Source organism: Musca autumnalis, unplaced genomic scaffold, assembly GCF_047663935.1.
Source record: "Musca autumnalis isolate F117 unplaced genomic scaffold, ASM4766393v1 scaffold_5, whole genome shotgun sequence".
In the NCBI taxonomy this organism is placed as follows: Eukaryota; Metazoa; Arthropoda; class Insecta; order Diptera; family Muscidae; genus Musca; species Musca autumnalis.
Genome location: NW_027412088.1, coordinates 96,299,258 through 96,326,998, shown reverse-complemented (window position 1 = coordinate 96,326,998; position 27,741 = coordinate 96,299,258). Strand labels below are relative to the sequence as shown.

Below are 27,741 nucleotides of genomic sequence, written 5' to 3'. Positions count from 1 at the left end.
AGTTGAAGTAAGTTTACATTTACGAAATCCACTCGATTTCAACTGTCAATTTCATTGATTAAACGTCAAATGAAATCCAATGGATTTCAGATGAGTTTTCATTTGATGTATACGCAAAGGAATTGACAGTTGAAATCGAGTGGATTTCGTAAATGTAAACTAAGCTTTGCAACAGTTATTGAGAGTAGTCCGTAACATTTTTGGTTTGTTCCTTTAAAACCTTTTTAGATTAGTACATTATATGATTTCGTTTCACGAAATCCTAGAAATAAATGAAGTTTATTTACATTTGCTTTTTGCGTCATTTGTTTACATATACATACGCACATACGCACATACACACAAACACACGTACACAATTTTTCTTCGGAAAAAATAGGAATCAGGATGCACTCCATTTTCGATCCAAATCACAGCCTTTGATGTAGTGTTTTGGATTGAATTTAAATGCAGTCTAAAGATGCTATAATTGCATTGATTTTTCGTGTAAACAAAAATATTAACTTTATTACACTAATACAAATTATAAAAACTCTCCATTAAATTTGATCATAACTGAGTTTACTTCCTCTGCTCTGCTTTTTGTGACACCGCAACTGATATTGCTTCATCATCCAAATGGTTTTTCATTTTTCCTCTAACTCCAGTTCAGATTTCCAAAAAAACTCTAATGCTTGGTTTACATTTACGAAATCCACTGGATTTCAACTGTCAAATCCATAGGTTAAACGTCAAATGAAATCCAGGTGAGATTTCATTTGACGTTTGAGCTATGGAATTGACAGTTGAAATCTAGTGGATTTCGTAAATGTAAACTTAGCATAACTCCACTTCAAAAATAATTTGCATCTCGTGAACTACAGCAATGTCCGTATCTTTAGTTTGTATTTCTTTATTTTTTTTAACAAATTCTATAATTTAAGGCACTCTTTCTTGTGTTCAGAAAAAACTGCGAATGTAGGGATCAAAAAATTGGCTTGCTTGGCTAGGGATCTATAAGCGAGTGCTTCATAACTCCGTGTGGACTGCATCGAAAGATGTATTGAAATCATAACTCTGCATTGCACTACTTCCATACTTTTTTGCTGGGTTCTTAATGTTGTTGTTATACTATCCGGCAACCAACGGACCGTATGTGCAGTGCCTTTTTAAGTGCCATGGTTGGTGGCCGTTGGATTTATACAGGGCAATTATCTCAGTCAGTATGTACTTACATCCGATAAAAATTATACTGTCGTAATATGAGCCTCACGGGCCCGTTGTAAATATTTAAAAGCGATAATACCCATGTCTATCAAATGTACTTAAGAAAAAATGTTGAACTTTTATGAATGAGGTACATTGCGAACTCTGGAAATATGTCGATATAAAAGTTTCGGCTATATCAGATAAGTTTTATTGCTCGGCAGTCATTTGAGTTGTGCCGGTACGTGTAAATCATGGCGGAGTAAGAAGGTGTTACATCAGTTGCTCAAAATCAGTCTAAACGTCAACATTTATTAACAATAACGCATTACTGTGAATTTCTTGTTTACGTTTTGTATGTGACTTTACAACTAGAATGATAATCAGCGTTAATTTCCGTTAAATCGATTAAAAAATAAAGGCGCGCGCCATGCCCAGTCGAGTTGACGGCGGCGATTTTTAGCCGATTTGAGCCGATGTAATCGGCGGCAGGGTTGCTTATAATAGTATGGCGTTTTCGTGCGTTGTTTAGAATAAATCACGCAGCTATCGTTATTTACCATACAAAAATAAATGACGAAAATGTTGCCTGTTTTAACAAATAAATGACGAACCAGTCCTAAAACCTTATTTTTGTGCTAATGTAAAAAGCATATTATGTACTTTTGAAAGTGGTAAAACCGGCAAAAGTAGTAAAAGTTGTAAACTGTTCCCATATGAATTGTATGCTGTCAGAAGTAAAGGAACGCTTTTCGAGTAAAAAGTGGTAAAACTTGAAGATTCTTGCACGTAAAGGAACAGAGCTTTTGTATTTTCAATAGAAATTAGTCCCAATTTACATTAGGCGAGTTTACTTGCGGCAATTGTCAGTTTGTAGGAGAGAGAGGTGAGGCATATGGTAACCCTTTGCCTCTCAGCACCCTCTCTCACCTACAAACTGACAATTGCCGCAAGTAAACTCGCCTAATGTAAATTGGGACTAACAAAATAAATAGTCTTATGCTTGGTTTACATTTACGAAATCCACTCGATTTCAACTGTCAAATCCATACGTTAAACGTCAAATGAAATCCAGATGAGATTTTATTTGACGTTTGAGCTATGGAATTGACAGTTGAAATCGAGTTGATTTCGTAAATGTAAACTTAGCATTATGCTTGGTTTACATTCGGCGTCGTTTCGTGATTTCGAAGGCGTTTCGTGATTTCGCATACAAAAATGATAGCTTCGTTCCCGTACTTTTTAATAGTAAAACTCGTAAAAGGGAGAACAGCAACAAATTTGTTCTCACACACAAGTTTTTTGAAATAGTTCGGGAACGGAAAAATTAAAAAATACGTAAAAAAACTGAAACAAATGTCAAAGTCGGCGTATCAGCCAATCAGACGACGGCAACCATGTTACTATTTTTTTATTTTTCAAACGTCAAATGAAAACTCACCTGAAATCGATTGGATTTCATTTGACGTTTGAGCATTGGAATTGACAGTTGAAATCGAGTGGATTTCGTAAATGTAAACATGGTATAAGTGTAAACTTGGCACTATGCCAGACTATGAACATTTTCATGTACGTGAAAATAGAGTTTATAGGCAAGAGGTGTGAAGGGGGTGAAACTCTGTACACAAGGTTCTTTATAGCCCGTTTCCACGGTACGTCGTTCGTTCTCTATTCGTCGTTCGACCCATAACTACGAATAAACTACTTAATTCCCCACACAAAATTCTATGAACGAACGACGATTTTTCTGCGTTGTTCGATTAGAAATACTCTCTGAACGACGAATAAATATGGGACATACAACAAATGAGAGAATTTATCGAAAAAAACTGATTATGACATGTCTAAATTCAAAATTGAAAAATTTATTGAAAACACAAAAATTTTTAGAAAAAAGGAAAAAGCTGACTGAAAGTTAATGAACTAAACATTTTATATAGATGCAGAAGGAAGATGGTTATGTTTCCTTCTTAATTCCACACACATTTCTTGTCCATTAGTTCAAAATCGCGTAAAAAATCAGAAACAAAAAGGAAACAAATAACTGAAAGTCTGCATACACAAACATTGTTTTGACATGTCTCTCTTTCTTTAACTTTGAAAATAGAAACATATAAAAATATATTGAAAATACAAAATTATTCAGAATTTATGGAAAAAATGAATGAAGTGTGTGTAGTTAAATATAGATGATACATTTGAAGGAAAGTCTATTGCTTTTCCTATTCATTTAATGTATATTTTATATGTTTTCGGTTCGTGAAAACAAGGAAACAAAAATGAAGGGAATTTTGTTTATGTTTCTGTTAATTACGAATGGTGTCGTGGAAACGGGTTAATTCGTGTACGTCTTTCGATAGGCGAACAACGTAATTGAAACGCTCGTGTGAACATGACATTAATCTGAAATTATTCTTTGAGTTTAAATTCGTATCTCTCAAACCAATGTAAAGCAATGAAAATATCAAAATTTTTATTTGATTTCATATACGTGTGTGGATGTCCATGAAATTTTAGAAGAAAATGACAAGGAGTTTTTTATTGAAAATTTTCATAGTCTGGCATAAGACATAATTATGAAACAAAATAATGAAAATAGAATGAGAATGGTAAAAAATTGAGATTCCATACAATTTACGTTGGACAAATTCATAAATAAAAAAGTAATGTGTACTTAAATGGAAACAAAAACTATAAATGTAAAAAAACTATCGCTTTAATCTTCCAAATCCGGTTGAGGTTTTATTAATAGTCTAAATCAGCTATAATATTTGTATGTAAACGTAGCTTAACCAGTCATCATTTTATTATTAACAAGGCAATGAAATGTTGGCAACACTCATAGTTTATCAATAAATTAAGTTCAAATGTAGATGGCACTGTGGCACTGTTGACAGGAGAAACCGGAACCGGACGTTTCAACATTTCTACGTCAAGAATGTATGGAATAATAAGGTCTGCCCGATAACCCAAAAGTTTGTACAAACTTTTACAAAATGCTGTTTGATAACAAACTTGTTCAGTAAAAGTAAAAGAGAAATGAGAAGTTGTTGCAAGTACTTGCAAATACTTTTTACTTGCGAAGTTATCGAACAGGCCTATTAAGTCTCAAAAGTTTGCAACAATTTGTATAGATTGTTACAGAAAGTTGTCTATTAACTCACTTGTACTCTGTTAACTCTTTGTTATTCATTGAAAACTTGCAAGTTTTTGCTGGAGAAATTTCTTCTAGCAAGAACTTGCAAGTAACCAGACACACTGAAATTTTGCGTTTTTTTTTTTTTTGGGAAAAGCACATAATTTCATTTGTTCGCCAAACAGTCCGTTTTATTTGACATTTTCATAGAATATCTATCAAATAAATAACGTAAATTCCCAAAGCGTCTGTTTTATGTCCAATTGTGTTTAAAGATTCATTACCAATATAATCAATCGCTTTATCTTAATTTGTGAATTAAATCTATATAGACTGTCACGATAATAAGTGATAGAATAATAAATTTGTTTAGCAGATATTCAATAGAATTTTATTAAAACATGTAAATGCGGCTTAAAAGTGTCTTAACATTTACGAAATTCAGAGGATTTAAGTTATCAATTGCATAGCGTATATATCACATAAAATTGACTGGATTTGTAATGAAGATTTTTTGACGTATACGCGGATTGACAAATAAAAATTTACTGGATTTCGTAAATGTAAACGTACTATAAATGTTGTTCATTTAATTTTTAACCGATAAAATTTATTTTACTGAGCTTGGAACAACAAATGTAATGTCCTCCAACTCGTTTTAGTATATTTTAATAAATAATTTTTTTAAATATTATATTAACAATTTACGCTACCAATAAATAGTAATAATATTTTTTCTCTTCTTTCTCTACTCATCTATATATTTTCAGACATTCTGTGTGGTTTCAAAACGTTTTCGCAAAAATTACATACATCGATTTACTGGCACCAAAAGTTTATTTCTCTTCCATCCATGGAGTGCGGCGAGACGGATATGCGTCTATATAGCAACAAATCAGTTCTTCGATTATTGTGTCATGGCCACAATATTGTTTAATTGCATTTTTTTAGCCATGACAGAGACAGTCGAAGAAGCTGAGTAAGTGTCCCGCCAATCAATCTATAACTTTCAATTCATCAATCAATCAATCAATGTCATCATCATTTTACCATATATATGCATCCAATAATAGCTGATTGTTCATTTCATGTTCTCTTTAAATTTTGTTGTCGTTATTGTTGTTTCCCTGTAGATTTGTCTTCCTAGCGATTTATACCATTGAAATGGTAATCAAAATCATTGCCAAAGGCTTCCTGCTCAACAAGTACACATATTTACGAAATCCATGGAATTGGCTGGATTTTGTGGTCATAGCAAGCGGTTATGCAACGATCGGCATGGATGTGGGCAATTTGGCCGGTTTGCGTACATTTCGTGTGCTGAGAGCTTTAAAGACTGTTTCCATAATGCCAGGTTTAAAGACTATTATAAATGCACTATTGCACTCGTTTCGTCAATTGGCCGAGGTCATGACGTTGACCATATTTTGTTTAATGGTCTTTGCACTGTTTGCACTACAGGTGAGTAAGATAAGTCTATTATAATTGTTATTTTAAATTAAATTTTAATTAAAAATAAAAATTCCAACAAGGTTTTAAAATAATCAATTTTGTTAATTATAATAAATATGAACAAAATTGTATGCACATACTTCAATCGTTTGCACGGATCTAAAATGATTATTTCGAGGAGTTACAAACGAGGACTATCCATTATATCCATACATTATACGAATACAAACTAAAGCTGCGAACATTTTTGCTGTCATTCACGAGACGGAAATTATTAATAAAGTGGATTTGGAGTCCGTGTAGAAATCTGAACTGGTGATAGGAAGACACTATAAGAAAACCTTTGGGATGATGAAGAAAAAATCTGTTGTGCTTATATAAAATGGAGAGAGGAGGAAGTAATCTTAGTTGCAACAGAGTTTCATTGAGACTTGTATAATTTGTGTTAATTAGAAAATACACTATGCAACATGAAAATGCAAACAACTTCTAGTATGCATTTTTTGAAAGTACATATTGAGACTACAAAAACCTTAGAAGGCTTTTGTCCTGTCAGATCCAGTTCGGATTTGATGGCCTCATCTAAACCGGGCTAAAACTACAGTTTTTTTTGTATTTATCGGGCCTTTATCTCAGAAACGATTAGGAATTTGGGTTTGCTGTCTTTGGCAATATTGTAGCCCTAAACTAGTAGAACTTATCTTTTGAACTGACATCAAATCTATAAAATATGAAAAATTTTACATAATTGCTTATTGGGAGTTGAGCCAAGTAACCTTTTACAAAAATGTTCTAAATAAATTTCTTAGCAATTCTTCAGAACATTCTGAAACTCTAAAATGATTACTTCATGTTGTTTCAGCGGTATTTTGCATCATATCTTTTACAACGCGTATTTCAAACACACCGACAGTTTATCGTCGCATTTTGGATTTCATCACATTATTGACATAAGCTGTGTTCCTTTACTTTTTTAATGGTAAGGGTGGTAAAAGAGAAAAGTGTCAAAATTGCTCTCTCATGAACATTTTTACCAGAAAAGTAAAGGAACGGAAAAATGGTAGATGTGGCAGCAATGTCAAAAAGAAACATAAAAAATCAATTTTCGCCTTTTATTTCACAGTTTTTAATTTAGTTTTGTCAGCGTTCGACTTTTTCTTCTGTTTTTTTTTTCATTGTGAAATAATCGTCAAACAAAAGTCGAAAAATCAGTTCTGCCATTTTTTACCTGCAGAAATTTTGCTGGTAGCCTGTGGTAGAAGAGAAAGCCATTTTCGCTCTCTCTCCACTCTCACTCTCTCGGGGTTAAGGAACGCTTTGCAGGTTAAAAATGGTAACAAATGGGAAAAATGGTAACCTCAGGTAAGTAAAGGAACACAGCTATATTTATTAAATAGTCGTTGATAAATATGCTGAAAACAACGTAATAGTCGAAGGTCACTCTAGAGTGGTTTCATTGAATCTTTTAGGTATTTATAGATCGAGTTCCCCACTACAGCAATTTATGATAACACTCTACTGTGAAACTCGACCTAGGAACCCTTATTTTCATGAAATTGTTTCAATGGAACACTCTAGTGTGACCTTCGACATAGAGGCATTTTACAACAACGGTACCGCCCGATGTCAGGGATTTTAAAGTTTTAACCATATTTTTGTTCTAAATCATCTATGTTCGATTGAATTGGGTAATATTGTTCCTTGTTCACTGTACTGGTTCCAAAACGTATTATTAACGTCATAAAATCTAGCGTGTGATATTACGTATACGCAGTTTGTTCATACAAATAATGTGGGCGATTGGAACTGCGTAGTGAACTAGATAGTTCCATATCTGTTCGCCCATATACATATGGTAATATTCAAAAAAGTTTTGCAATCGTTGAAGTTGAGGTTTACCATTTAATAAATCGCGAACGCTAAATATATTTTATACAATATGAATATATTTCTGTTGATTGAAGTGTTTTAGCCACGAACTGATAATATGGACCATAACAAATAATTTACGTGGAAGCTGTGTTGGCGGCAATACAAAAAAAAAAAAAATGGGTAAAAATGTGTTGAAGTAAACATGTTTTTTTTGGTGTTCTTTCTTGATTTCTGGCCAAACCACGCCACACTCAGACCTGTGTTAAAAGAAAGAATTAAAGAAAACCCATTGGGTAACATGGTTCTAATGTGTGGTTTTTTGATATAAACAATTCATCACACAAAAATTGATGCTGACATTTTGAAGTTTTGATTTCGGCGTTTTTTTGGAATTTCTGTTATGATTAGAGGGCTCAACCAGATAATGACATAAACAATTTATACGATTGTAGAACTCGTGATTCCACGTCGTGTCGTTTGATGTATATATCATGAGTGTGTTATGTACAGCCTCCTAGTAACAGGAGTTCAAAGTCGAAAATTGTAAATTTACTTAAAACCCATGTTTTGGCTTTAAAATTTACAACTGTCATACAGTTAGCCGTGAACCCCGCATGAGTTTAGTTTTTTACGTGCAGGATCTAATGAGTGCTTCCGCATTCGGATCCATCCACTAAAACGGCGGATACCTTGAATACCTTGAATATAGGAAAATCTGCAAAAAAATATTTAGACAATTCCGCGCATTAAACCGCGATTTTCTTTGGATTTGTTTACATAAATGGAATCTTTTAGACGCGGTTATAATATTTGCCAAAAGGGCTTGTGAAAAATTACTGAGGTTCGGAAGTAATATTCGCATTTAACCCAAAAAAGAATGTGGTGGCACATCCGCGGTTATTGACGAATCTGTTTAAAATTTGTTATATTGGCGTATTTTTAATAGGCGGTCACTGAAATAGGATGCGCCTTACAAGCATATGTAAATCGCGAAATATTTGCCCATTTGAAGGTTTTTTTGAATGATAAGATGCAACTGACGGCACATCTGGGCCGCTGATTGAAACATGGATAAATGCATACAAATTGATATAGTTGCACTCGCTGTATCCGAAAAGCGCATGCGCGTTAACTGATTTTGAAGGATTCGCGAATTACACGCTTTTTAACTTTTGTGTTTTTCTTTGGTTGTAATTTCAATATTACACTCTACTTTTTAAATTTATTGCTTATCATAGAAAGCAAATATACTTTCGTGATGACAAACTATTTTCCTTGTAGAAGTTTTATCAAAATACTTCAGGTTTTGTATGGAAATTTAGCGAAATAGTAGAATACTTGCCAAAAAATCTCCCATTTTTTCGTATTAAACCAATGGTAGGCAACATATTTTTCTATTGCATACTTTAGGGGGCGTCATTGTGTGAGTGCTATGTGCTATAGCAAAATATAAGCAAAACCAAAAAATATATTTTTGAAACTAGCAGACCCCGGTCCGCGTCGCTGGCCCGTCGTAATGAGTTTTAATGACAACTTTTTATCGACTTTATGCTTGAAAATTCAAAAATAGGTATTTTCTACCACACTTCTTCGGTCTATTGTCAAACCGAGAAGGATTTTTTGTCTGTAACCTTTCTTTTCTCTTACGGATTTTTTCGCCAATTTATGCTATTTAGGATTTATTATCGTCCATGTCCCTGTCTTTATCCTAAAGCGATCTACTTTTAAAGGTTAAAAAGTGGTTAAATCGAATTCTCCCTCTTATTGAGACTTACATATATGTTTTAGCTTTTCATGGCTGATGGACCGTTGAACCTCACCATTCAAGTAAATTTTGGGCGCAACCACCGTTGTCTCGAAAACTAATTTGCAACCCGATGCACTCATAAGTTTAGCAAATATAGCGATTATAAAATAATAGGCCCCGAAATTCGTCTACAAATATATAGCATTTTGGACCACGGAACATTCCTGAACATTTTCTGAATATTAGGTTCAGTAGTTTTGGAAAAATAATGTTTTGAAAAGATTGGGCGTGGTAATCAGTTTTCAAGATATAACATATTAAAAAAAGTAGGCCTGATCCGGTATCTTGGCTCCAAATATGTACCTAGGGTGCACACAACTTCATTGCCTACCAAAATGTATGCTGAAACCGATATAATCATACATTTGGCTTATATATAGCGTTTAACAGAAAGGCATGGGGAAGGTACCCCACATCTTAGACATAACAATGGCAAACATTGAGCTTTTGTCGCAAATTTTATGGAAATCCCTTCAGTAGTATTGGAGTTATGACATATTAAAAAAACAGGCGTGGTCGGGCCTATAGGCCCTAAAGAAGTACCTAGATTGTAGATTAATCCGTAAATTTTTAATACGATACATGCATAATTTTTGCAAATATAACGTTTTTTAAAAATATCACATAGGGGAGGTACCCCGCTCCCTCTGGAATTCAATAAAATATGTAACCTGTTTTCGGGGGGCGTGGTAAACTTTTCTTTCCAAAAAACCTAAGTTGGATTATGACAGCATTTGATTTTTATTCATAAAGGTAAGTCTTTTTTTCAAATATGCCCCCTTCAAAATTCAAGAAAATATGACGGTACATTCCCTGACATTTTTAGGAAAATCGGTTCAGTAGTTTTGTAGATGTAACATATTTTGAAAAGTGGGTGTGGTCAAGTCATTGGATCCTAAAAAAGTGGGTAAGGTCTTCCGAAATAGATACATTCGTATTATTGTAAATATAACATTTTTAAAAAAGTAGGGTATAGGGGAAGTACCCCGCCCCTTCAGAAATTCAACTGAATTTGTAGCCTATTTTAAGCGGAGGCCATCCTTGTACATTCCCTGGCAATTTCAGGAAAATCGGTAGAAATGATAAAAATTGAAAATTGAAAAAAGTGGGCGTACATTTTCTTTGCGTAAAAAAAATATCGAAATCGGTCCAGCCGTTCTCAACTGATGCCATGACCAACGAACGACATTTGATTTTTATTTTTAAAGATTTAAAAGTTTATACAAATCACGATTTCCTTGAAAATTCCTTCAGTAGTTTTGTAGATATAACCTAATTAGAAAGTGAGCGTGGTCGGATCTTGAGTCCCAAAATAAGTACGTAAGGTTGGAGACACAATCGCCATTGACTCGCAAATAAATTCCGAAATCGATACATTCGTATTTGTTGCAAATATTGCATTTTTACAAATATAGGGCATAGGGGAAGTACCCGCCCGATCCGAAAGTCAAAATATATGTAGCCTATTTTTATCGGGGACCAACCCTGTACATTCGCTGAAAGTTTCAGGAAAATCGATTCAGTACTTTCGTAGATATAACATATTTAAAAAAGTGGGCGTTGTCCAGTCTTAATGCCCCAAATAAGCACGTAAGGTCGGAGACACAATCGCCATTGACTCGGAAATTAATTTTTAAAGCGATACATTTGTAATTGTTGCAAATATTGAATTTTTACAAAAATAGGGCATAGGGGAGGTACCCCGCCCGATCCGATATTCAACCAAATGTGTAGCATATTTTAACAGGGGGCCATCACTCTACGTTTCCTGAAAATTTCAGGAAAATATGTTGAGTAGTTTCGTAGATATAACATATTTATAAAAGTGGGCGGAAAAGTGGGCGTGGTCAATTTTTCTTTGCATAAAAACCTAAACTGGACTATGAGTAACATTTCCACAAAAAATTATCCAAATCGCTCCAGCCGTTTTGAACTGATTCAATTACCAACAAACGACGATTCAGTTTTATATATAAAGATAATATTCCAACATACGTTTTTGTCTTTTGTTGTTGCTGTAATATGCAAGTTATAAACTCAATCTTTATAATTTTGGTCTCACATTTTTCGACGCGTTGTCTAGATTCTGCACGTATTTTTAATTTATTTTTTCAGAGATTTTTATAGACTTTGAGTAAGAATAAATACAATTTACTCCAAGATTCCTTCATAATGTTTTGATTTTCCGCGAAAATAAAAATAAATGTTGCAAACATTTAGGCGTCTACGGATAGATATTAAGCTGTTACCGATTTATGCACAGTTTATACAGTTGGCCATTCAGAGTTCTGTTAACAACATTTGACAACAAACATAATAGATTGTTCATTATTGTGATTTGATTTCCTTTGTATTTTATGTATTTGACAGCAAACTAAATAGTCAGGGCTAACTAGTTTGGGCTGAATGGCCAACTGTATAAACTGTGGATTTATGTATACATTTTGGTATTACAACACAAAGGGAATTTTTAAATATTTTTTTCTTTATAAGTGAATAAAACCCCCATAACTTTTGGGCGCAGCATCTAATGTCGTGAACGCGAACAGATTTGAAACCACGATTTTTTTCTTAACCCATGTACCAAATATCGTGAATGTGCTACCAAAAACATTTTTTGATTTTTTTTCGATGGAATTGTAAAGGAAATTTGATATTTACCATATGTACGTTACCGGATGTACAACAAAAACATACAGTATGCCAAGTTTATATTCGCACACGCCTCAAAAAATTAATAAACTCGTTATTAATTCCATATTTTATATGCAAATATGAAACAATTGATGGTAATTACTGTAACGAAAAATAAGTATTAATAAACAAACTTCATTCGTCAAACGTCATTTAGGTATATGTATATGACGCCTGTGTGGGTGGCAAAGTTCGTATTCGTACAGCTAGAAGTACAATATATTTGTTGTGTTCAAGGATTTTTTAAGCAAAATACCATTCATTTCTGTTCTTTTCTGCTATGGAAGACAATTGCTGTAGAAAAATGTAAATATGTATAAAAAGTCGGATGAACTTAAGAAAAATGTAATAGATATGATTATATATAATGTTTCTACGTAGTAAAAATTGCAAATATTCCGAGATAATGGGAGAAAACCGTAGAAAATTTAGTTTTATGATAAATCTCTTGAATATCCTTATATCCTTGAAATATCGATAAGTAAATGGGTCCATAATGATACAGACGTGTGTGAAATATATTATTTTTACCGTAACTGATAGTAATCAAAAACATAAAAAAATTAATTTTTATTCTTGAGGTCTAAAAATCAATAGAACAATTTTGTTAAAATACTTTCCATTAGTCCATATTTACATTAGGCAATTTTCCTTGCGGCAATTGTCAGTTTGTCGGTGAGAGAGGGTGCTGAGAGGCAAAGGGTTACCATATGCTTCACCTCTCTCTCCTTCAAGCTGACAAATGCCGCAAGGAAAATTGCCTAATACCCTAGACAGACGGCAGAGTTAATTTGCATTAAAAATGTCCTAATTTGAATTAATTTTTCACCCTGACAGACGATAGCTGCATTTATGAAACAGCTGTTTGTGTTGTTTGTACCCAGCAGACCATTTCATAAAGCTTTACAAAAGTTCGCCAAAATATGCGAAACAAATACACTTTCTACCTTTGATCTTTTCACCACGATGAAGCAAAAATAAATTTAATTTATTCGCGATATTTTTGAGTCTTTTTAACATTATAAAAATATTGCAAAACTTTAAAAAACATTTGAGGAAGATATAATTTTCGATAGAATTGGTATGGTGGGTAATGAAATTTTTTGTGAAAATAAAAATTTGAAAAAGAGATTTGTTAGAAGGCGTGAAAAACGATTAGCTGCTATTCTACTCGCGAAAGACCACTACTTATTTTGAAGAAACGCGAAAATTGCTGATTTGCTTTCCCTTTTAATTTTCTTAAACATGGAAATTTGACAAAAGACAATTGATTTTCAACAGCATTGCCATATTGAAATTGCTAAATTCAGTTTAAATTTCCTTTGATTTTGTGCATTAAGAATGTGGATAATGCACGAATTAATTTGAATTAAGGCAGTTAATGCAAATTAACGCTGCTGGGCATAATGTAAATATGGGCTTACAAAAGTGCAAGCGTATTTTTGAATTGAGAAAATTTATTTCTAATTTTAAGTACTCTAGTAATGGATTAGCCAGAATATTTTTTATGTTTTTGTCTTTACGACATCTTTATTTAAGCTTGGCGAAGAATATTTTACCGTTTTATTCTACATTTTGGGGATATTTCGCGCAAAGAAATGTGACAGCAAATGAAGACTACGACCTGAATTCGCCTTTTGGATCACCTTGTTAAATTTGCCTTGGTAGAAACCGGATTATATTTCGTTGCATTTCCTAACGCCCGCAACATCTCTTTTCATATGAGACCTTGAATATTGATGAGGAAGGACTGTCATTTAGGCGGAAACACATCCAACGTTTTAGTAAAGTTGGTCGCCACTTATAATAAGAGAATAAAAGAGCAAGAGCAACATATGTAGATCGAATTTTTCTTTATTCTTTTATCAGAAGAGACGCCCAACTTTACTGAAACGTTTAATGTATTTTCGGTTTAAGATATTTTCGCCCAAAATCCATAGTTAATCATATATATTACAGTTTTCTTAAGTTCGTAAAATTTTTTATTCATATGGGTTTTTGCAAAATTTTTAATAATAATTATCATTATTTTTAATTTTTCTACAGCACTGGCCTTCCAAAAGCATAAAGAGAACAGAACTTAATGGTATTTTGCTTAAAAATAACCTTAAATAACAAAAATATATAGTGATTCTAGCTGTACGAATACGAACTTTGCCACCCACACAATTGTTTCATATTTGCATACAAAATATTGAATTAATAACGATTTAATTCATTTTTGAGGCTTGTACGAATATGAACTTTGCTTACTGTAAGCTCTCTTTATTCTAATCTGCTGCTGTTTAGCAAAGTCCCGGTCCACACTAGCGTGAATTTCATTAAAAAATTGCTTGAAATTAGGCGTTCTTAGATCAACACTACAGCAATTTCGTGATTTTACTCTACTGTGGAAATCGATCTAGAAACGCATAATTTCGTGAAATTTTTTAATGAAATTCACGCTAGTGTGGACCGGGACAAAGGACAGACTCTCTTAAATGCCCTTTGCATTAGAGCTTTTTGTAGGATTAACCTTCTTTATGAGGATTTATTGTGTATATCCACATTTAATTTCACTTTTTATGTAAAAGCTAGGTGCTGAAATTTGTGTCATGTCATTACGATAATACATTATAGTCATAAGTCTTTCATACTATGTATCTAATACCCCTTTTATATATAACCGGATTTAACAAACCGACTGGGTTTTAAATGTCAATTCCATTGCTTATATTTCAAACAAATCCTTATAAAGAAGGTTACCCCGCAAAAAGCTTTAATATAAACAGCATATAATTCATTTATGTTCATTGTCATGAGGATTTATTTTGAATTATACGCAATGGATTTGACATTTGAAACCCTGTAGGTTTATTAAATCACTTTATACGCAAACACACTATTAGAAGGGATAATTCACCAAATATTTGAGCACCACTATTCTAAATTGACTGTAATTTGGCCTTTGGGGTTCCCAGTGGTCAGAAAACTTCTACGTCGCAAACTATGGAAATAGAAAAATTAATTAGTATTTATTTGTTAAGAATATTTCAAATATTATTTTTTAACAATACAAAAAGTCTACCTATAATAACGAACTCGAACTAAGAAGTTAAGACAATTCAAGGTTTCCAAAAATATGTGGGGTGGATTGTATAAAGCCCTCGGTATATAACTAGCATGGCTTTAATATACGTTCCATATACATTACGACAAATAGATAAAGTAGTTTATCATGATAATAAGCGCTAGTGTAAATGCTTACATCTAAACCATTTTATTATTAATCTTTTGCTTTTATAATATACCTCCTAAAAGTATGCTATATTATTTACACTCTATACTAGGTATCGTTGTCATATTTTTGTATTGCATATTTTAGGGGTGTCAATTTGTGAGTGCGTGGTTTTTCAAAGGGTTGAAAATTGTGCAAGTGGATAAAGAAAATCCAAATCCAATATCCAAAAATCAAAAATATCGGCCGAAAATTTAGATATATTTTTCCTTAATCTGGACAACTCGGTAATACGGACAATCAAATAGTCCGGTGTTTCGAGATTTTTCTACTCGATAATCCGGACATTCTATATTTCATTAAAGAGTTCGGTTTTAGCATCGTATAATTAAAAAAAAAATATTATACCCCAATCCCGAGTGATTTAGTCATAGAAAATAACTTATTTTTATTTTCATTCGGTAATTCGGACACCGTCGAAACATGTGATATTCGGTGGATATATATGGGGACTATTTAAAAACGGAGACCTATCTCCAAATGTTTGCTGAAGAAACTTTTTGACCGCTGGGAACGTTAAGTGTCAATTTCCAGCTAATTTGGCCAGAAAATATATGTTTAAATTTTATAATGCCGTATATGGGGACTTATGGTAGTTTTAAAAAATCGATGTCGGATTTTTTTAGGCGGAACCCTCTTAAATGTTTAGTTTTGTTGGATTTTAAGATTGCTAAAGTTTGAGCACAATCGGAAAAAATCTCACATCAATTTTATCCCTTTGAGTTAAAACCACCTTAATGTGGGCTATACCGATATAGCCCATTTTCTAACTTGATTTGTCGGCAAACAAAAAGACGCATCTGTACAAAGTTTTAGCGCCTTCTATCAATTTGTTTGATCAGGAATATATCGACGCCTCCAAACAATAGTATGCTAAGTTGACTTTGTATGTTTTCAAGTTCTTTACATTTTTATATTTAACGTCCTTTAACTTAAATTCTGTAAAATTTTGGTAATAATCGGACATTCCGAACAGAAGTTATAAACAAATATTTATTTAGCATAGTACTGAAGTTCAAGAAAATTTCCACACTTTAAGAGCTTCTCCTGCAAAACTCACTTTTTAGACTTAGCATACTATTATTTGGAGGTGTCGATATATAGTTTATAAGATCGCAAATGAATATTTTAATGCGTTACAAACTTTTTGTCGGGCTAAACTCCATTATGAAGATCTATTTCACGTATACGCAATGGATTTGATGATTGAAACCAACATCTTCAAATCTTAAGACTTGTGATATATTGTTGCTTAATGTACCACTAGGTTCCGCCTTAAGATTTGCTCCTAGTTTCCTTAGGATATATCCATGCCATGGATACAGCCTGGAAAATAGGTCCCTGTATGGAGGCTACAGTTCCAACACCAGAGTCTGAAGGGAGGGAGAAGAGTATTTCGGCGGCAGCAGCTCTTCAATGGTGTAGAATAATTTGCGTAGTTGAGTGAGGTTCATTCAGACGGAACCGAATACATCCCAAACCGTAGCTGAGCTTTTCCTAACGTTTCTTTAAATAAACCTTCCAAATGAAGTCCACAGCCACCTTAATGTCAATAACACCATTATCCCTACAAGGGATTAGACTAGTGATAGCTCCGTCAAATGTTAGGAGCATTTTCAGCATGAGCTCCTATTCCACGGTAGGGGGGGGGGGGGAACATATTTCTGGATGGAATTTCAGGAGACCGCAGCATAATCCCTTCGCAAGTTTCATCAAGATTATTTACAGCCTGACAAGCTTGAAATCTTGCGATTTCTTATTATGGCAGTTAATTACCTTGATGACTTTTTGCTGAACTTACGTTCACCATGATTTACCGAAGACCGGTTTAGACTAGCAACCATTGACTTACACCGATTCTCTCGTCGGTATCAGCTGTGTCGATGATTATTATTCTCCTTGACTTTCTACATATGAGGAGACTTCTGGAGCTTCACAGTTTGTTGCTGTGGAACTTTGCCCGTCTTTTCAAAATATAATGGGTTTTCAGTTGGCACAACCAAAAAGTTTCTTATCGGCAAGTGCCAGTTGAGCACCTTCGTTCTTCCTACCCTCATGTTGGCCGGGATCACCGTGGCGTCCAGCTAGTCGTCAGCTAGGGTCAGATTGAGCAGCATGTCACCTGGTTCTGCTCACATACATCATAGGTACCAGTTGATCTCGCCGACATATGGCTTGTGGTCTCACCAAAGCTTGCTGCCGGTAACTGTAGGGGAACTACCGCGATCCATTCTAGGTTTACAGGGGTTCCAAAAGATCCGCAGAGGGGCAGAGAAGTATACATCTATTAGGGATTACTCACTGTTAGATGCCACACCTCTAACCCCAGCAGACTGAGGGTCCAGGATCACGGTGCTCTTGAAACAAATTTAAATGGAAGGTGCTTACACCTGGGAAGTTTTTGCGGATTCTGAAACTACAACGTTCATAGATGAGAAAAATCAAAAAAAAAAAAAAAAAAAAAATCACAGGAGCGCTTTTTAAATAAATCGCGATTTAAGTTGACATTTTAGAGTTTTTTTTTAGGTTTTCGCGACTTTGCTTGGAAACCGCAAGTCCTTTCGAAATAGGACTAAAGAAAATGTTGTAGCTATAAAAATTCTCTACAAGATTGACTTTTATCTTCGTAGTTTTTATCGTTATAAAGATATAGAAGTTCAAATTAAAACAATGGATTGACTGTATCGACTCCCCATATTACAATATTATGTACAGTGTCCCTTAACTAACTTTAAATGAAAACCGCTTACACCAGGAAAGTTTTTACGTATTCTGAAACAGCCATGTTTACAGGTAAGAAAAATCGAAAGACAAGAAAAAATCGCTGGATGGATTTTTTAATAAACGGGATCAAAGTTCACATTTTTGGGATTATTTAAGTTTTCACGATTTTGCTTGAAAACGACAAGTTGTGCCGAAATGAAAATGTTGTAGCAGTGAAAATTTTGTACAATATTGGCTGATTGATATTTTCCTACGTTTTACCATTTTTGAAATATAGAGGTTCAGATCAAACTTTCATATTTTTTTCTTAGGTCTTCAGGATTTAGCTTGAAAACTGCAAATCCCTTCGAAATGGGACTAGAGAATATTTTGTAGCTGCGAAAATTCTCTTCAAGATTGGCTTTTGTAATTTTTTTTCTACGTTGTACCATTTTTTTAGATATATACGTTTACGTTGGGAAATTGCAGTCATGACATTGTTTTATAAGGAGGCGATTCTGTCAATCCTAACTTTAATTGTCAATTGTCCTAATTTGAACATCTATATTTCAATAACGGTGAATATTACGAAGATATCATAAAAGTCAATCATGTAGAGAATTTTCATAGCTACAACATCTTCTTTAGTCCCATTTCCATAGGACTTGGGGTTTCCAAGCAAAATCGCGAAACCCTACAAACACTTAAAAATGTCAACTTAAATCGCGATTTGTTTAAAAGGCGCTCGGGCGATTTTTTTGTTTTTTGATTTTTCTCATCTATAAACATTGTAGTTTCAGAATCCGCAAAAACTTCCCAGTTATAAACACTTTCCATTTGAATTTGTTTCAAGGGCACCGTGGGATCTCGCCAAAGTTGGAACAGGTCTGTCAGAAGCAATTGATTTAACTTTTGAAATCCACTCGACTCCAACAGGTCTGTCAGACGCAATTGATTTAACATTTGAAATCCCCTCGATATACGATTTTATCTACACATATTTAAGTTTCATTTCTCAACGTTCAATAATCATTAAAAATTTGTCATCCCCTTCCTTTCTTCCTTCTAGGTTTACATGGGTGAACTAAGAAATAAATGTGTTAAAAATCTACCAGAAGATTGGGTTAATACCACCGATCTTGAATGGAGATTGTAAGTATATTATTTCGTGAAAACCTCTCTTTCATTCATAACTTATACGTTTTCTTTCCTTATTTTTTACCCCCGGCAGATGGATTAATGACACAGACAATTGGTTGTATGATGACGAAGAACTGCCCCTGTTGTGTGGAAATTTAACGGGGGCACGTCATTGCCCCTATGGCTATACATGCCTGTGTGTGGGCGAAAATCCCAATCATGGTTATACGAATTTCGATAACTTTATGTGGTCGATGTTGACCACATTTCAGTTAATCACCCTCGACTATTGGGAGAATGTGTATAATATGGTGTTGGCCACTTCGGGACCGATGAGTGTATCATTTTTTACAGTGGTTGTGTTTTTTGGTTCATTTTATTTAATAAATCTAATGTTAGCCGTAGTTGCTCTAAGTTACGAGGAAGAAGCCGAAATAACAAATGAAGTAAGTGTTTGTGGAGATCAAGGTTAGAGACCACACTGATGATTTGTGTCCATTTCTTTGCAGGAACGTAAAAAAGACTTAATGGATCATCGTGATGATTCAACATTTAGCTTCGACCCGTCCGTTCTGAATGTGAAAAAATTAAATAAAAACAATAAAAATAAAATTGATTCTCGCAAGGGAGTACTGGCCTCCTATAACAAAAAGAAGGTGCGACGGAAAAAGGTCAAGGGCACCGGCGCTAAAGGCGAAACAAGCGGTAACAATACCGATAGCAATGGCAATGGAACGGTGGGTACATATATAGTACACAATTTGAAAAAGAGTTTTTGTTAATATGAAGTTGTTTGCTTTTTGTTTTCAGCACACTGGTAAAGGTGATTCACTCACACCCACACCTAGTCCCAGTCCCCGCCACAGTGGTTGTGAACGACCTACCGATTTGGATTTAAAAGGTGGTCAAAACCAAAAGACCAACTCGGCCAAAGAAAAACAACAACGCCAGACACGCATTTGTTTTCAAGAACAGGACACAGAGTTAAATCCAAATATGTTGTATCCCTCTGGCCAGCTGGGGCATGCTGGTCGCCAAGGTAGCTCAAATTCAGCCGGCGGTGGTGTGAATCGTGAATCATCTCAGGATGATTCAGGTGTGGTGGATGATCATGAAGAACAAGATATAACAGCTTCCGAAGTGGTCAATGTAACTACTGCCACCAATAATAATAATGCCGCCATAGCAACTACAACGACCACCACGGCAACAATGGTGGACGAATGTGGTGGCGGTGGTACCAACAACAATAATGAACATACAGCGGTAACATTAGCCCTGTCACCGCGTGAAGTTCGACTGATAAAGTGCAATGGAAATATAGCACGCATTAAAAAGCATAATATTTATGCTTTACATCCGGAAGATTCTTCCGAAATTGTTGTAATCGGTAAGTGTGGTAGCGGAATATTTACGAAATTAATTAAAACAAGTAAAAACCATTTTGTTCGGCCGGACCGAACTTTTTATACCCTCCACCATAAAATATTCTAAACTTAAATGGAATAATTAGTTTCCTGTTAGTCACTAATATTGTTCGACCACGGATACCCCAAATTCCTAAATTAGGTCAAACAATTTATATAAAAAATTCTTCAAACTTTTGCTACAAAATTTATATAAAAAAATTCTTTAAATTTTTGCTACCTTGGGGGATATACCAAAATATGGAATTATGAGGTATTTTTTGGTGAAGGACTTTTGGAGCTTCTGTGAACTTCAAGTATCTAATTATCCTCAAAATAGCCAAAATTGCTATAGGGGCTATACCAAAAAATATACTATGTGGACAATTTTTGGTGGATAAATTTCAGGACCACTGAGAACCTCTAATATCAAATTTCAGCTAGTTCGGTAAAATTTTTAACCAAAATCCTCAAAATACCTGGGGCTATACCAAAACATGGACCTATGTTGACGATTTTTGGTGGAGAAGTGTCGAGACCGCTGAAAACCTACGTTCGGTTAAAAATTGTAGCTTGAAATCCTCAAAATAAAGAAAGGGGGACGGGGTGCCGTTATATGGGGGCTATTCAAAAACATGGACCTATGTTAACAATTTTTGGTGGAGAAGTTTCGTGACCGCTGAAAACCTCAAGTTTTAAATTACAGCTAGGTCAAAATATTTAGCTAAAATCCTGAAAATACCTTAATTTGGGAGGTACCGTTATATGGGGGATATACCAAAACGTGGATCTATCTTGGTCATTTTTAGTGAAGAAGTTTTTTGGTCATTGGGAACATAAAATGTAAAATTTCTGCCAATTAGGTCGGAAAATATAGCTAAAAGCCTGAAAATACTTTAAATCGGGAGGTACCGTTACATGACGGCTATACCCAAACGTGGACCTATCTTGGTAATTTTTAGTGAATATTTTTTGGTCATTGGGGACCTCAAATGTCAAATTTTTTCTAATTCGGATAAAAAATGTAGTTAAAAGCCTCAGAATACTTTATATCGGGGGGTACAGTTATATGGGGTCTATAACAAAATGCGGACTTATCTCCATCATTTTTGGTGGAAAAGTTTTTTGACCTCATGACAGTCCAAGTACCAAATTCGAACCAATTTCGGCGGAAAATGTAGCTAAAATCCTCAAAATACCTTAAATCGGGAGGTACCATTATATGGGGGCTATACCCAAACGTGAACCTATTTTGACTATTTTTTGTGGAGAAGGTTTTTGGTCATTGGGAATCTCAAATGTCAAATTACAGCTAGTTCGATCAAAACATTTAGCTAAAATACCCAAAATACCTTAAAACGGGAGGTACCATTATATGGGGGCTATACCCAAACGTGGACCTATTTTGGCAATTTTTGGTGGAGAAGGTTTTTGGTCATTGGAAACCTCAAATGTCAAATTTCAGCTAATTCGGTCAAAAAATTTAGCTAAAAGCCTCAGAATACTTTAAATCGGGAGGTACCGTTATATATCTCCACCATTTTTAGTGCGGAAGTTTTTTGACCTCTTGAAAGTCCAAGTGCCAAACTTGAGCCAATTAAGGCGGAAAATGTAGCTGAAATCCTCAAAATACACGGTGCTCTTGAATCAAATTTAAATGGAAGGTGCTTACACCTGGGAACTTTTTGCGGATTCTGAAACTATAATGTTCATAGATAAGAAAAATCAAATAAATCGCGATTCAAGTTGACATTTTTAAGGGTTGTTTAGATTTTCACGATTTTGGTTAGAAACCGCAAGTCCTATCAAAATCAGATTGTAGAAAATGTTGTAGCTATGAAAATTCTCTGCAAGATTGACTTTCGTAGGTTTTACCATTTTTGAGATATTGAAGTTCAAAGTGGGACAATGGCCTGACTTTATCGCCCCCTTATAAAGCAATGCCATGAAGGGTGCGCCTTAACTAACTTTTAATGAAAACCGCTTACACAGGGAAAGTTTTTGTGAATTCTAAAACAGCAATGTTCATTGATGAGAAAAATCTAAAAACAAGAAAAAATCGCTGTAGGGATTTTTAAATAAATCGCGGTCAAAATTCACATTTTTAGATGTTTTTTAGGTTTTTACGATTTTGCTTGGAAACCGCAAGTCCAATCGAAATGGAGCTAAAGAAAATATTCTAGCTGTGAAAATTCTCTATAGGATTGACGTTTATGATTTGTTCTCAGGCTGTACCATTTTTGAGATAGAGAAGCTCAGTTTACATTTTTAGTTTTTTTTTTTTTAGGGTTTCGCGATTTTGAGAAAATCTTATAGCTGTGAAAATTCTCTACAAGACTGGCTTATGTAATTTTTCCTAGGTTGTACCATTTTTTAGATATATAAGTTTAAGTTGGGAAATTGCAGTCATGACATTGTTTTATAAGGAGACGATACAGAATTGAATTGAATTTGAATTGTCCCAATTTCAACTTCTATATCTCAAAAGTTGTAAAACTTACGAAAATATCATTAAGGTCAATCTTGTAGAGAATTTTGATAGCTACAACATTTTCTTTATTCCCATTTGATAGGACTAGCGGTTTCCAAGCAAAGTCGCAAAAACCTAAATAACCCCTAAAAATGTCAAGTTGAATCGCGATTTATTTAAAAAGCGCTCCGGCGATTTTTTTTTGTTTTTTGATTTTTCTCATCTATGAACATTGTAGTTTCAGAATCCGCAAAACCTTCCCAGGTGAAAGCACCTTCCATTTAAATTTGATTCAAGGGCACCGTGAATATCTTAATTCGGGAGTTACGGTTATATTGAGGCTATACCATGTTTTGGTATCTTATTTTTATTTATTTATTTATTTATTCATTGCAGAAGTTTGACCTCTTGAAACTCCATGTGCCAAATTGGAGCCAATTTGGGCGGAAAATGTAGCTAAAATCCTCAAAATACCTTAAATCGGGAGGTACCATTATATGGGGGCTATACCCAAACGTGGACCTATTTTGGCAATTATTGGTGGAGAAGGTTTTTGGTCGTTGGGAACCTCAAATGTCAAATTGCAGCTAAATCGTTCAAAAAATTTAGCTAAAAGCCTCAGAATACTTTAAATCGGGGTGTTCCGTTATATATCTCCACCATTTTTAGTGCGGAAGTTTTTTGACCTCTTGAAAGTCCAAGTGCCAAACTTGAGCCAATTAAGGCGGAAAATGTAGCTAAAATCCTCAAAATATCTTAATTCGGCAGTTACGGTTATATGGAGGCTATACCATGTTTTGGTATCTTGAAAATTTTAGGGCCATTGGGAACCTCAAATGTTCGGTCAAAATATGTAGCTAAAATCGCGAAATTAACTTAATTTGGGAGGTACCGTTATATGGGAGCTAAACCAAAACGTGGACCTATATAGCCCATCTCCTAACTTGACCTGCCTATAAAAAAGACACTTGGGTGCAAAATTTTAACGTTCTATCTCAATTATCGCTATAGTGATTACAACAGCCGGACGGACAGACAGACGGGCTTGGCTAGATCGTCTTAGAAGTTTATCCTGATGAATAATATATATATTTTACATGGTCGCAAATGATTAGCTCGATGTGTTACAAACAGAATAACAAATTTAATATACGCTCTATACTATGGTGGAGGGTATAAAAATAATGCTATAATTCCTTTTGGGAAAAATCATTTCCAAGAAACATCTCTCAATGATTATTTCCTCTAGAAAATTGTATTAGCCCCAAAGTTGGTCCTTGAATTTTTATTTAATCGTATGTATTTTCTCTTCTTTTCAGATGATCTTCCCGATCGAAATTGTGATAGATGTGTTCAATGTTGCATCGACTATGAAGGATGGTTGCAATTTCAAAATTGCCTCTATAAAGTGGTGCGCGATCCCCTCTTTGAATTGGCCATAACGTTATGTATTGTTTTGAATACGGCTTTTTTGGCAATGGAACATCATGGTATGAGTGAAAGTTTTCGCAATGCTCTGGATGTAGGAAATAAGGTAGGAATCGATGCTTATCGAAGAAGCAATTGAAGACATTGCAAATAACAGCAGTTAAAGCAGCATGCATGAACTCATAACTCTCTCTCTCTCTTGCAACTGGGAGAATGGCTTTCTATGTGAAACACGAATATATTACCTTCGATTATCTTCACTTTCTTTTGTCTTCTTTTTTTCTTCATAGGTTTTCACTTCAATATTTACATTTGAATGTATCATAAAATTAATGGCATTATCCAAAGAGTTTTTTCTATGTGGTTGGAATATATTTGATTTGATAATAGTAACGGCCTCATTGTTGGACATAATATTTGAATTAGTTGATGGTCTCAGTGTATTGAGAGGTCTAAGATTGGTAAGAACAAATAACAAAGAAAAATTCTATAAAAAAACCAAATTGGCATTGCTTAAAAATGAAAAAAAACGTTTATTTATTTCTTTTTTTGTGTGTATTTATTTTCTTTTTTTGCAACAACAAATCAACCTATTCTAGTTGCGTGTTTTAAAATTGGCTCAATCTTGGACTACAATGAAAGTGTTATTAAGTATTATTATTTCAACCATAGGAGCTTTGGGTAATCTTACCTTAATATTGGTTATAGTCATTTACATATTTGCCGTCATTGGCATGCAATTGTTTTCTAAAGATTATACACCAGAAAAATTTGAACCCGATCCGGTGCCAAGGTAAAATAATTTTTAAATATTCATATCAATTAAAAGAATTGAAAATATTAATAATTTCCCTTTTGTTTGTTTTTCATGTTTTTGTTTTTAGATGGAATTTCAATGATTTTTTCCATTCATTTATGATGATTTTTCGTATCTTATGCGGTGAATGGATTGAACCTTTATGGGATTGTATGAGAGCCGAAGAAGAGGTTAGTATTTGGAACAATAATACATACGAGTACATTTAATTATATGTATGTATGTATATTTTCTATTTATATATAATCAAGGAAACTATTAACTTTTTGAGTTTATGATTCTAAGTAATTCAGTAGTGCGATTTTCTATTTTTATATCCTCAGCCTTTAGGCTAAAGAGGCTATTTACACTTTGATACGACCAAAAATGTGCCTCATAGAAATAATGGTTTTAGACCCCAAGTATGTTTGTGCGATATCCGTTTCAGACAATTTTGAGTAGATCTAGCAATGTCCGTCCGTCTGTCTGTCTGTCTGGCAGGCTGGTGCGCACGATAACTCTCGAAAGGATCAATCGATTCGGTTCAAATTTTGGGTATCGAAATATTTTGTGCAGATTCGATTTAAGTTCGAAGATGGGCCATATAGGTCCACTCCTTCAGGTACCTTCCCCACAAAAGTTCATAAATGTTCGGAAAAATTGGGCCACCATAACTCTTGATGGGAGTGACCGATTTGGTCCATACTTTACACATTCTCATAATATCTACCAGATATAGATCAGGTTCGAATATGGACTATATTTGTTCACTCCATCCCGTACCTCCCACACAAAATTTTGGATAAGTTCACTTTAAGACCTGCTATTGAATCACTTTGATTTTTGTTGAAGCAACTTACATTCGCTGCCTCAATTACGATGGTAAAAGTTGTTTCAGGGGCAAGTCCATACTTCTTGAGAAAACAGCCCGAAGGGTGTAAAAACCCCCTATGGCACCCCCATGGTCTATGTCGGTCCATTCCTTTAAGTACCTTTTCCGCACAATTTTTGAACTTTAATCCTAATCAACATTTTTGTCGGTTCATACGACCAAAATTTTGAAACCCCCTAAATACATAAGTTTTTTTTTGTGAAAAAAGTGTTTCAATTTGCACAGGTTGAGGGTATATCTCTGTCGGCAGAGCCGACTGATACTTTTTTACTTGTTTTTTTTTGAGTTACCGACAAAACCCGGTAAAATTAAAATGCTTATAATTTCGGTAATTAACGATATTATTCGGTAAGTTTGCGACTAGTAGTGCGATTCTCCAAGCCATTTGTTGAGTTACTGACAAAAAATCGGTAAAATAAAATACATATAATTTCGGTAATTAACGTTATTTTTCGCTAAGTTAGCTACTAAAAAATGTAGTCGTAAAGTTCTACCGATAGCAAGAGTGCTGTCAAGTTTTATTCATTCATAATTTAACCGATTTTTGTCGGTAACTCAAAAAATGAGTTTGAAAAACGCACAACAGGAAAAAATAGTCGTAAAGTCCTATCGATAGCAGTTTTAATGTTACCGATTTTTGTCGATAACTCAAAAAATGAGTTAGAGAATCGCACTGCAGAAGTCGATTTTTCTAGCCAAAATCACCATTTTTTGTCATCACCGATTTCTAAACTAAGAAAAAAAAACAAATAAAAAAATATTATGTATTTAGGGGGTTTTCGGAATTTTGAGTATATGAACCGACAAAAATATGAATTTGGATTAAAGATCAAAAGTCTTACTAAGGAAGTACCTGAAGGAATGGACCGACATAGTCTAATTTGTAATCGGGTCTTATTTTGGGAGTACATAATTCCTTTCGATAGATATCGCGTATAATTTAGAGCTTTGGACCACTATATCAGGCGGCAGGACTTGCCCACGAAAAGCATGATATCGCTGTAAACGGTACGAAAAGGAGCACAGAAGCGACATTAAACTGAACTTAAACAAAAATATTGAGCTTTTGTGACCTACGAACCTATATGACCCAGTTTCGAACTTAAACTAAGTTTGGACAAAATATTACGAGATCCAAAGTTTATACCAAATCGGTTGCTCCCTATATGAGATTTCTAAACTGCAGCACTTCTATTACCTGCAAAGGCGAATTTATGAACGCGATACAAAATGCGAATTCAGAGTGCAGGTAGTATCAGTGTTGGGTAAAGTGTGATTTTCATTTGACGAGCATTTCTTGGCCAATACTATCCCAACTGTTGTTGTTTCTGGTGTTCATGACTCTGTCGAGGTAGATGGAATCTTTAACTGCTTAAGTCGGGTGCCACACTGGCTTTAGTCGGGTGCCACTGTGATGCAATGGTATGCACACCCACGTTGCACGCTGAAGGTCGTGGGTGTGATTCCCCGACCAGGCAAACCA

At 34.4% G+C, this 27,741-nt stretch overlaps 1 protein-coding gene across 1 annotated transcript in view; it reads left to right on the top strand.

The window, feature by feature from the left end:
- Nucleotides 1-27,741, top strand: part of NaCP60E (Na channel protein 60E) — an 898,928-nt gene that overhangs the window by 764,270 nt on the left and 106,917 nt on the right. The window contains exons 5-14 of the mRNA XM_073956139.1: nucleotides 5,092-5,300; nucleotides 5,455-5,782; nucleotides 19,196-19,278; nucleotides 19,358-19,712; nucleotides 19,776-20,003; nucleotides 20,077-20,656; nucleotides 24,462-24,676; nucleotides 24,861-25,031; nucleotides 25,170-25,363; nucleotides 25,455-25,557. Of these exons, the coding sequence (XP_073812240.1) occupies nucleotides 5,092-5,300; nucleotides 5,455-5,782; nucleotides 19,196-19,278; nucleotides 19,358-19,712; nucleotides 19,776-20,003; nucleotides 20,077-20,656; nucleotides 24,462-24,676; nucleotides 24,861-25,031; nucleotides 25,170-25,363; nucleotides 25,455-25,557 (2,466 nt within the window). The remainder of the gene's footprint in view (nucleotides 1-5,091; nucleotides 5,301-5,454; nucleotides 5,783-19,195; nucleotides 19,279-19,357; nucleotides 19,713-19,775; nucleotides 20,004-20,076; nucleotides 20,657-24,461; nucleotides 24,677-24,860; nucleotides 25,032-25,169; nucleotides 25,364-25,454; nucleotides 25,558-27,741) is intronic.